We start from the raw sequence: 12126 nt of genomic DNA, 5'->3' as shown, positions 1-12126 counted from the left end.
CGTTCAGTTGCTATCAGCAGTCACACCATTTCCATTCTTGGAAATGCTTTTTCTAGTTAGTGTGACTGCTGAAGCAGTCACACTATTGTTCTTCTGTTTGGCCATTTTCTTCCGCCTTTTTACGGTCTTCTTCTAGTCCTTCATACTTTGTGCTATTTCAACAATTCATATATCAAAACGTGCAGCTTTTTTTGAACTTTATCGGCATTACTTTTCTCTTTTTAACTATTTATACTTCTTCAAATATTTAACTTTTTCTGATTTTTTTCAGCTTTATAATGTGTGTGTGTTGCGTCTAACGAGCAGAGCCAGAGTGGTGTCAGAGTGGATAGAGGCAAAAAAACATTCTAGAGTTTTTCTGGCTAAACTGTCAGCACGGCCACAAATTAAACTCTAGACAAATTATTTTCTCCAGTTTTGTAGCCACACTTGTCTTCTGGCTAAAATTCTGGTCAAAAATGCAAAGAGACTTAGATAATAATTTAAAATATTTTTTAAATGCAGCCAGGGAGCTCTCTGCTCCCATTCAGCTCAATGCATTTTTTTCACATCAGCAGGAGAAGGAGCTCAACTTTGTAACTTGCCGTTAAGTGCTTTTTAATTCATTTTAATTCACCAAAAAATAGTCACAGGTCACAAAAAAGTCCTCTACTTACTTGGTGTGGCTAATTTATACTAATTACTCTTTATTTTAAACATCATTGAAAAATCTCACATTCATCAAAGTCTCAACCTCTCTTTTTCACAACTCCACTGTAGTGTAGGGGTTAGGGTAACTGCTTGCCAACCCTAAGGTCACTGGTTCGAATCCAAGGGAAGACTTCTTGTTATGTTATGTTGAATTCTGCTCTCCTCCCCCGCCTTCAATTGGTTACAGGTGTTTGTTATCTCCTTGATTACTCGTACCAGTTTGCAGCACATCATCACATTACAATGAATGACAACAGTCTTGAAAGCAGTGTGCTCTCTGTAGCCGAGTGGCAGAGTAAAGGTTTAGTGATCATATGGTCATGGGTTCGATTCCTGCCTCAGTCATTTCACATCATTGCTTGACTTTTGATTCCAATTATTCAGCTGTCATTGGACAGTCTTGATTCCTCATAGTATAAAGCTCATTGTAACTCAGGTTCTCTGTGGCCATATGGTTAGTGTGTTAGGTGTTGTGCTATTTCAACAATTCATATATCAAAACGTGCAGCTTTTTTTCAACTTTATCGGCATTACTTTTCTCTTTTTAACTATTTATACTTTTTCAAATATTTAACTTTTTCTGCAAATTAAACTCTAGACAAATTATTTTCTCCAGTTTTGTAGCCACACTTGTCTTCTGGCTAAAATTCTGGTCAAAAATGCAAAGAGACATAGATAATAATTTAAAATATTTTTTAAATGCAGCCAGGGAGCTCTCTGCTCTCATTCAGCCCAATGCTGAGAGTTCTCCACAACTCTGTCTGTAGTCCAGTTGGTTACAGGTGTTTGTTAAGAGACGCATTAATTGCTTCTGCCACCGTTTGCAGCACATCATCACATTACAATGGCAACATGCTTATGTCTGTGCTCTCTGTGGCGAAATGGCAGAGTAAAGGTTTATTGATCATGAGGTCATGGGTTCGATTTCTTTTTTTTAAGCAGAAGCCAGTGATCCTCTTATCAAAGGTTTTCTTTACCCCTCACATACTGTCTCTGTCTGTAGCCTAGTGGTTAGCTTGCTGGTCTGGAGACCTGAAGGTTGCTGGTTCAAATCTTGCCTCAACAACAATTATAGTGAATTATTTTCCCAGTCGTCCTCTGTTGACTTCTGATAACTTGCTTCATGTTGAAACTGCTGCTCTCAGCCTGAAATTCACAGAAATTTTCATTCTAAGTCATTCAAGCTTGACTCTCAAGCTTTCTTGATGTTGACAGTGTGCAGATCATTAACAGACAACAGTCTCTGCGACTGTGTGTGCACCGTGGCCTAGAGGCAGAGTGGAAGTCTAATGACCATGAGGTTGTGGGTTCGATTCCGACCTTGGTCAAACATTTGTATGGTGATCACTGCTTGCACTATTTGCTAATTCTGCAACAGCGTTCAGTTGCTATCAGCAGTCACACCATTTCCATTCTTGGAAATGCTTTTTCTAGTTAGTGTGACTGCTGAAGCAGTCACACTATTGTTCTTCTGTTTGGCCATTTTCTTCCGCCTTTTTACGGTCTTCTTCTAGTCCTTCATACTTTGTGCTATTTCAACAATTCATATATCAAAACGTGCAGCTTTTTTTGAACTTTATCGGCATTACTTTTCTCTTTTTAACTATTTATACTTTTTCAAATATTTAACTTTTTCACAAAAAATCTCACATTCATCAAAGTCTCAACCTCTCTTCTTCACAACTACACTGTAGTGTAGAGGTTAGGGTGGATGCTTGCCAACCCTAAGGTCACTGGTTCGAATCCAAGGGAAGACCTCTTGTTATGTTATGTTGAATTCTGCTCTCCTCCCCCGCCTTCAATTGGTTACAGGTGTTTGTTATCTCCTTGATTACTCGTACCAGTTTGCAGCACATCATCACATTACAATGAATGACAACAGTTTTGAAAACAGTGTGCTCTCTGTAGCCGAGTGGCAGAGTAAAGGTTTAGTGATCATATGGTCATGGGTTCGATTCCTGCCTCAGTCTTTTCACTTCATTGCTTGACTTTTGATTCCAATTATTCAGCTGTCATTGGACAGTCTTTGATTCCTCATAGTATAAAGCTCATTGTAACTCAGGTTCTCTGTGGCCATATGGTTAGTGCTCAGCCTGAAATTCACAGACATTTTCATTCTAAGTCATTCAAGCTTGACTCTCAAGCTTTCTTGATGTTGACAGTGTGCAGATCATTAACAGACAACAGTCTCTGCAACTGTGTGTGCACTGTGGCCTAGAGGCAGAGTGGAAGTCTAATGACCATGAGGATGTGGGTTCGATTCTGACCTTGGTCAAACATTTGTATGGTGATCACAGCTTGCACTATTTGCTAATTCTGCAACAGCGTTCAGTTGCTGTCAGCAGTCACACCATTTCCATTCTTGGAAATGCTTTTTCTAGTTTAAATTATTATCTAAGTCTCTTTGCATTTTTGACCAGAATTTTAGCCAGAAGACAAGTGTGGCTACAAAACTGGAGAAAATTATTTGTCTAGAGTTTAATTTGCAGAAAAAGTTAAATATTTTAAAAAGTATAAATAGTTAAAAAGAGAAAAGTAATGCCGATAAAGTTCAAAAAAAGCTGCACGTTTTGATATATGAATTGTTGAAATAGCACAAAGTATGAAGGACTAGAAGAAGACCGTAAAAAGGCGGAAGAAAATGGCCGAACAGAAGAACAATATTATGGAAGAAAAAATCCACACAATAACAGTAGTGCCCGGTGCGATTGCCCGTGGCCCTAATAAGATTTAGACATATTCAGAAAAAAAAAACTTAGGGACTGTTCGTTATTTATCATCAGTGCCACTGGAGGGATTCACGGGACTTTTTTTTTTTTTTTACATGACCCCCCTGTCGGAGTCAGTAAATTTTAACATGACCCTGCATTAAGCCTTATCAAAAGATACATGACCCCCCCCCCCCCCCAGCCATCGACACGTTACATCGCATCACGTAGCGCGTGACACTACATTATTTCATTTTGACAACCATGTGTGCAACACCTTCTCATCACAATGCCATTTATCAGCTGTTATTAAAACCCAACTCATCAATAACAGAATCGCGATTTTGGACCAGCTCACATTACACAACAAGACATTAACAACTAGAAAATTTCCTCTCGGGAAATTTTGAATGGGCCACGGGAGCTACTGCGGGTTGTGCCATCTCTGTCAACATGGGAATCAAGCCCACGATCTTAAGGTCAAGACAGAGCTGATCAGACAGACACATGATCATCTTTCTATAAGCACTGATATGGAGGAGCTGTAACCACATTAGGTTACCTGTGTGTGTGTGTGTGTGTGTGTGTGTGTGTGTGTGTGTGTGTGTGTGTGTGTGTGTGTGTGTGTGTGTGTGTGTGTGTGTGTGTGTGTGACTGTAATCACATGGTGTGTGTGTGTGACTGTAATCACATGGTGTGTGTGTGTGTGTGTGTGTGTGACTGTAATCACATGGTGTGTGTGTGTGTGACTGTAATCACATGGTGTGTGTGTGTGTGTGTGTGTGTGTGTGTGTGTGTGTCTGTAATCACATGGTGTGTGTGTGTGTGTGAGACTGTAATCACATGGTGTGTGTGTGTGTGTGTGAGACTGTAATCACATGGTGTGTGTGTGTGTGTGTGTGTGTGTGTGTGTGTGTGTGTGTGTGTGTGAGAGACTGTAATCACATGGTGTGTGTGTGTGTGTGTGTGTGTGTGTGTGTGTGTGTGTGTGTGTGTGTGTGTGTGTGTGTGTGTGTGTGTGTGACTGTAATCACATGAAGCTGGCTCTAGAGTCTGTGTGTGTGTGTGTGTGTGTGTGTGACTGACTTGACACATAGTTAGTTAGTAGCTGCATCCTGTGTCAGTCTGATTTAGCTGTGTCTCTGTTTATAAACATTTAAACAAGCGCCAGGTGGATTGTTTATGAAGTTAACGAGCTCTGGCCTGAGGATCAAAGAGGTTACCACGGCGATAGGGGGCTGAGACAGACAGAAACGTGGAGAAAAAGAGCCATTTTCTGCCTCTGCACCGGTCTCACATTTAGGCTTAGGGTGAGAAAACGGTAACTCCTATCAGAACAAAACACAGATCAACGTTGCTCTAAGGACTTCCTGAAAATTTTGGTACGATTTGGTGTTTCTACAGTAAATATTTTGGCGACGCTGGCAGTTTTAAAACATCAGGGGCCTCATTTATCATTGTGGATACACGTTTTTTTACACACTCTTTCCCCCGTTTTGTGCGTACGCACTTTTCTCCGCCTAATTTGGGATCTATCAAACCAAAACCTGTCGGGAGAAAGTGCCGAAATTTACGACCAGTCCGACCATGGCGTACCGGCATTTACACGCTTTTTGAAGAACAAGAGGAATTGGCGACGCCGCTGCAGAGTCAGAGAACTGCAGTGTGCGAGGGAGAGAGGAGCGCGGACACTGTTTGAAGTAGCAAGTGGTGGTGATCATGACCCCCCCCCCACTACCACCACCACCACCACCACCACCGCACACGTGTTGACGTCGGCACTTTACATGAAAAGCACAGCGACTCAGATTTTTCCCCTGTGCATTTACACTAGTTTGCTCCTAAATACTGGCTTTATAAAACGAATTTCGTTTTCTTTTGATATCATATTGATATTTTTCCCCTGCATGTAGGCTACACCTCTTCCACAACCCGTCTGTCCAGTCTGGAAAATAATTTCTGCGATGTGCGTGTGTTACGTAGCCAGACTGGACACACACAAGCAAGCAGCAAGCCCAATAATGTCGGAGCAAATCAAAGCAAATGAGAAAACATGATCGATATTTTTTGTGTGAATAATATTTATTGTATTTAACAAAAATGGGTGCTGCCCAACATCATTTTAGGAAAAGTCACTGACTGGTGGACTTCAATGTTTTTTTTGTTTTTTTTTAAATATATAGCTATGCACAAATGAAAATCAAAGTCTTCCAGTGAACGGAAGTTGGGGGTTAGTGGAAAGGGGTGCAAAGTACTGACTGGCAGTGGAAACCCTGCTTTAAGTTATTATGACATAATCTAAAATAAGGGGCAGAATAAATATGATTCTTCTTCTTTCTGTTCTGTTTCATTTAGATTTGGGAGTTTGTTGTTTTTATTGTAGCCTTTCAATGCAAGATGATGTTTCTGACTGATATTGCCGTGTTACCGTGCATCTCGCTTTCAGAGAAATTCCGCTTCTTTCTCCGCTCTCCGTCCGTCTGTTGTCTTCACCGTCTTCCACTGACGTCATTCCACACGTTTCCAGAGTGCACATGGCTACTTAATATGCACGTAACTGATTTGCATTGACCACATATGGTTGCGTGGGGCCGTTTAGGGGGCTGGGTATGAGGCGTGTTCTCATCCACGCTTTTCTCAGGTCCGGTGTGATCTATCAAGGGAAATACCGTGCAGCCGTGTGTACGCGGAGTTTGATAGATCTGAAAAGAGTGTATATTTTTTGGTCGTACGCACATTTTGCCTTTCCGTCGTACTGAAAATTTAAGAGGACTTTTACACGCTCTTTGATAAATGAGGCCCCAGGCCGTTCTGCTTCTCTCAGAAAATATTTGTATTGGAGTCTATGAGGAGCAGAGACAGACGTGGCCGCACTTAGAGGCTCAGAGTTTAAATTCTGTAAGTCTCTCTGATATTTTGAGCAGATGATGAGTGACAGGACAAGTTTGTCTTACAAATTCTGAAAAAATTATGTGTGTAGATTGTAAATTGTGGCCGTTTGGAGTTTGGATAGAGAAAAAATCTGGAGTTTTTCTGGCATCTCTCCCACTCTAACCGATGACGTCACGCACTCTGACACGAACATTCCGTGCAATACACACCCATTATAATCTAATAATTTCTCCAAAAATGATCATGGTCATTGATCATGGATTGATCAAAAACTATATGACCTATCAAAACGTGGAGTAATACGACTATTTCATAGCTGTAGGGATCAGTGCCCGGTGCGATTGCCCGTGGCCCTAATTAATCCACACTTAAACCGAAGCAACAATAATGTGAACTGCACTCAACAACGTATTATTGCAAGGTTTACGACAGATATGACAGACAACTGTGTGTGTGTGTGTGTGTGTGTGTGTGTGTGTGCCTGCGCCTGCGTGTGTAAGAAAGAGAGGGAAAGAGAGAGAGAAGTAGATAAAACCAGCTAGCTGTTAGCTACCGTAGCTCAGGCGTCGGTCTCCCGTCAGGTAAAAGCTGCCGTTTATTCCTCAAATGAAGCTCATTAAGTTGTTGAGCCCCGGTAGAGTTATCCATCACTGCTGTCGAATTAGCCGCTAAACTGCTGGACGCTAAAACCGGGGACAGCTCTCCATTCCGACACACCTCCACTTCGACACCCCGCTGTTCCGAAATACCCCCACTTCGAAACACCGCTACTCCGACACCCCCCCCCTCCCCCCCGCAGCTGTCCAAGGTGCTGAACCGCGTGACGTTGTTTACATTCTGCTTTGTGGCTTGTCTGTGAAACGTGCGCTGCTCAGGGACTGGGCAGATCTGTCCCACTTGCTTTCTCCCCGACTCCGTTGTTGGAGATCTCCACAGTAATAGAAATACACTTTTTTTCTTTTTCTCCCCCCCTGCTCCGCTCGAGCGCGGCTGAACCCGGTTTGAGCTCACAGGGGCGCGAGGCTGCTGCAGCTGCCGCTCGTGCTGACAGCTGACTGAGGGAGATGCTTTGGTTGGGTTTAGGCAATGAAGAAAGGAGTTGGTTAAGTTCAGTAAAAAGACCAGGTAGAGGCTAGACAGGCTAGAAGCATAATGAACATATGTCATTAATATGAAGTATTTGCTTGTTTTGCAGTTAATTATGCACATGATCCGTTTGACCCCAAAAAGGAAAAAAAGGATCAATGCGCACTGCGCACTGGGGGTTTCCCCAATAGCCTTTTCGGAATAGCAGGGTCTTTAGAAAAAATAGAAAACCCCGCTATTACGATGAATGGAAGTCTATTGTCGGAAAGGCGGGGCTTCGGAAAGGCGGGGTGTAACCGCTAAAACCGAGGGGGCGTCTGTTTGTTTACAATTCACGAAAGCAACGTGAACGTACGTGCTGCTCAGACTATACAGTTACGCAATGAGGCAGGCAGGCAGCGTAGCCTCTGTACAGTACTGAAGTTAAACTCACTCGGGGACAGCTCTCCATTCCGACACCCCGCTGTTCCGAAATACCCCCACTTCGAAACACCGCTGTTCCGACACAGTCCCCCCCCCCCGCAGCTGTCCAATGTCGAAGGTGCTGAACCGCGTGATGTTGTTTACATTCTGCTTTGTGGCTTGTCTGTGAAACGTGCGCTGCTCAGGGACTGGGCAGATCTGTCCCACTTGCTTTCTCCCCGACTCCGTTGTTGGAGATCTCCACACAGTAAAAGGAATACACTTTTTTTCTCCCCCCCTGCGCGGCTGAACCCGGCTTGAGCTCACAGGGGCGCGAGGCTGCTGCAGCCGCCGCTCGCACTGACAGCTGACTGAGGGAGATGCTTTGGTTGGGTTTAGGCAATGAAGAAAGGAGTTGGTTAAGTTTAGTAAAAAGACCAGGTAGAGGCTAGACAGGCTAAGCATAATGAACATTATGTCATTAATATGAAGTATTTGCTTGTTTTGCAGTTAATTATGCACATGATCCGTTTGACCCCAAAAAGGAAAAAAGGATCAATGCGCACTGTGCACTGGGGGTTTCCCCCAATAGCCTTTTCGGAGTAGCGGGGTCTTTAGAAAAAATAGAAAACCCCGCTATTACGATGAATGGAAGTCTATTGTCGGAAAGGCGGGGCTTCGGAAAGGCGGGGTGTAACCAACTCACTCACCCATAAAAGACGTGCTAAGCAATGGGCGAAATCCTTATTGAGTTCTTGGCGCAGCGGTTAGCATCGTCGCCTGCGGTGTGGGAGACCTGGGTTCGAACCTCACTCAGGGCAGATCAGAACAATATAAAATAACGTTGTGATTTAGGGGCCGTTGCTCTCATTGCCATCAGTGCTTGCAGCTTTGAAATGTCCCGTTTTTGTTTTGTTTTTGTTTTTTGCGAGCATTGCAGTGTCCTCCAGACAAAATGTTGAATGACCCCCCCTCGCTGACCTTTTTTTTTTAGTGGACCCACCCCTCAGCGAAGAATATTATGACATGACCCCCCCCCATTTTCCTCCGGTGGCCCATTCCATAAATAACGAACGGTCCCTTACCGAATCGTGATATCAGCTCCCTCTGGTCTGTTAGCACCGTCGGACGAGTCATAGATGCGGTGAAATGACAAATGACTAAAATTAATTAACTGCCAACTGTACTGGGCTATCTATCATCCAAATGTATTGTCAAAACTGACTTAAAGGTGAATGCCAGCCATTTTTGACCCCTAAATCGTTTTCCTGATGGTCACGCAGTGTTTGGGGGAGCAAAAAACGCGACTACAATTGATGAAGGCAAACCGGAGCTACACCATGGCTACCTGGCGCTAGGGATAACGTTAGCAACAATGCTAACCCATGGGGGCAATTCTTTCAACCACAACAAACACTCAAAAAACAATCAAATCTCTATGGCACATGACTGGAATCCTTAAAAGACACCACTGAACTCATATTCAGTGTGTAGCCTACAGCTATAAACAGTATAAACTTTGTGTTTTTGCATGAAGTCACTCACCTCAGATAGCCTAACTGTGACATTACAATCCGATCGCAGAGCGCCTAGCTCTCCCCGCCACACAAACAAATACTTTTTTTTTTGTTGTGATGATTCTCTAATGTCCAAAATATCTCCAACTGTTTATTTTTGTGAAGAAGACAACTGATTCTCGGAGAAAACGGGCTAGATTTTCTCCCCCGACTGGATGGATGAAGCTCCGACATGAGGTGGCGTGGTGGCGTTCAATTTCACGTTTTCAAGTAGGAGGTCGGGAAAGAGTTCCCAGTTCCGAGTTGTCTTGAACGCAGCATTAAAGCGGTAGGCTACGTCACACACGTCAGAAAAGCGGAAGTGAACTAAAGAGTTGAGTCAGAGACGTTCTAATATGAGGAGACAGACCACTCTGCCCGTTTTGAATGGGGAAAGCTGCGACACCAAAGATGGTGCATGTCCCGCCCCTTTTCACCAGCAGCCAATCACCTGCGTTGCCAGAGCTGAACTAGGCCAATCATGTTGTTGCACCAGCGCATGCGCACAAGTAGATTTACGACAGACAAACCTACCTGGTGGCAACAACAACACGGCTTTAGCACCGTGTGTACTGTATGTGGTCAGGTTGAACATTTACTCTAAGGTTTTCGGAAAAGTGCAGAGCCACCGGCGACCGGGAGCGGCTCCTCATCCTGGAGGAAAGCTGTTACATTTACCCGCGGAGTTTTAGAGGTTTACTGCCGGCTTGTTAATTTGGCAGCCACATTGGTTGGTCTTAATGAAAAGTGAAGCTTCAGGTGTGTGCTGCTGAACGAAAGAGCTACCTCGGGGCTACGTATACAGAATTCACCTCATTCACATCAATAAGTGTTTTACAATGAACCGATTAGTCCACCTTTTCTTTAATTTAATTTTTGAATGTATAGTTTTGTTCGTTTCATTTTTTAACCTAAACATTCAAACTGGGCCCCCTCCCTTGGGGCTAAGCATTAGCCTCCTGTCCATGATAGCAGCAGCAGTCCACTCCAAAAAAATAAAAAACACAGTCCGGATGAAGCAGTGGAGCCGTGGACCGATAGACACCGTCACCATTAATAACGAGAGCCTCTATTGTTTTATTGTACCGAGTACGAGAGGCTTGTTGTGAGCTGAGAAGCTGCTGTTAGCGGCGGATGCTAACCGAAGCTAGCGGCGGATGCTAACCGCTAGTCGAAGTTAGCATCGAGCTAGCTCAGCACAACGAACGTCCCTCATACTTGTTACCGGTCGAGGCTTTAGTTGTCAGTGATGGTCGGTAATCAGTCCGTGGCTCCAGCGGTTCACTTGGACTGTATTTATTTTAACCGACTGCTGCTGCTGAGACGACATGCTAGCACTCGATAGCATCCGAGACAGCTAACGTTAGTGGGGATCGTGGGAGGGGGAGCAGACACAGTCACCACACACAGAACTAGGAGCCCATAGGTGATGATTAAGACGGATTTCATGAAAGTCTAGCGTTTATTTTTGGGCAAAAATCTCCAGACTCATGCCGATATGTCTCCAGGTAGAGCAGGGCAGACCGGTGTAGGTATGCTCGGGCTGCTGCTAGATCACGGACTCAGCCGTTACAGCCGTACAGTGACGGCAGTGTCGTAAATCCACGCGCATGCGCAGTTGAGTACTCCCTGTGGAAAAATAGCGATTTAAACGTCATTCTGTGGTAAAGTTTATGTTTTTTTGGTTTTTATTTGTATCTTATTTCACTGGCTAGCACGTCTGTATGTTTTTTCCGTCCTGCTATCACGTTAAAGGGTGGATTTGACCACCCCTCCATTCAATTAGATAGGCGTCTGGTCTTCTTGGGCTTTTCGAAGCGTCGCCAATATGGCCGCCGAGTGGCCTGACTTGCCTAGAAGGGCTTTGGTTGAGTGTTTCTGGGGGAACTTTGACAGACAGTTGCTGCTGCTGCTGTTGTTGCTGTGGTGACGGGGTCGTTGTGTCCGTGAACAGGTAAAGATAAAGAAACTTTAACCTGTCGAGGCCGTGAAGGCGCCGCAGCTGACATGGTTTCCACGGTGCAGAACACGGACGTGAAGCAGGTAAGTTAAGAGAGACTCACCTGGGGCTGAGGCAGGTTATTATGGGCTGTCTCACACCCACAAACACAACGAGAGATCTGAATTTCACACATCTGCAGAAGAACTCCGACAGAAACCAGAGGAGTCAGGCTGTTTATCAGAGTTGTACACCAGACTCCGTTTAAATAATCATTGTTTTAAAGCAGAAGTAAGTGATATATTTGTGTTAATATAAGTCTTAAATAGTTATATCTTCCGACAGCAATCACTTACATAGAGTGTTTGGACTGAAACACGGGTCTGTCAGTCACTCTGCTCTGCTCTGAGCCGAGGAGAAAACATTTATCGTATCCTACAGTTTTTATCCAATGAGGAGAGAGAACGGCATGCAGGGCTGTGTGTGCAGCCAAGGAACGCCGTGAATGTGGCGACGTAGGGACGAGGACTGTTATGGTGCGTTCAAGGAAACTCGTATTTTTCCGACCGTGAAGTGGTACCAGTTCGATCTGGTACGAGTTCACCGGTCGGAAGTTACGAGTGGTCGTTATAGTGACTTTCACCGGTAAAACAGGTCGGAAAAACACGAGTGGGTTGCCTGGAACGCTACAAAGTCGTAAGTTGTGACTTGAAGCTGTAATTTACGATTTCAAAAGCCTGCCTGGAAAGCAGCATTAGCGAAAACGACCGGACCACTTACTTCTGCTTTAAGTATAATAATGTTCTTTTTTGAAGCAAACATCAATTAAAGCTCATAGTTTGAGACGTGAGTG

The 12126-nt window shown here is 44.1% G+C and overlaps 1 protein-coding gene across 1 annotated transcript in view; it reads left to right on the top strand.

Moving 5' to 3' along the window:
- Nucleotides 1-11250: 11250 nt before the first annotated feature.
- Nucleotides 11251-12126, top strand: part of LOC146986448 (cytosolic 5'-nucleotidase 1A-like) — a 19795-nt gene continuing 18919 nt past the window's right edge. The window contains exon 1 of the mRNA XM_085780631.1: nt 11251-11377. Within this exon, the coding sequence (XP_085636757.1) occupies nt 11342-11377 (36 nt within the window). The 5' untranslated portion in view covers nt 11251-11341. The remainder of the gene's footprint in view (nt 11378-12126) is intronic.

This window comes from Trachurus japonicus, chromosome 6 (assembly GCF_045865225.1).
Source record: "Trachurus japonicus isolate A0001 chromosome 6, Traja_1.0".
NCBI lineage: Eukaryota > Metazoa > Chordata > Actinopteri > Carangiformes > Carangidae > Trachurus > Trachurus japonicus.
Note: the sequence above shows the minus strand (reverse complement) of the source record. Positions and strands in the feature narration are given on the sequence as shown.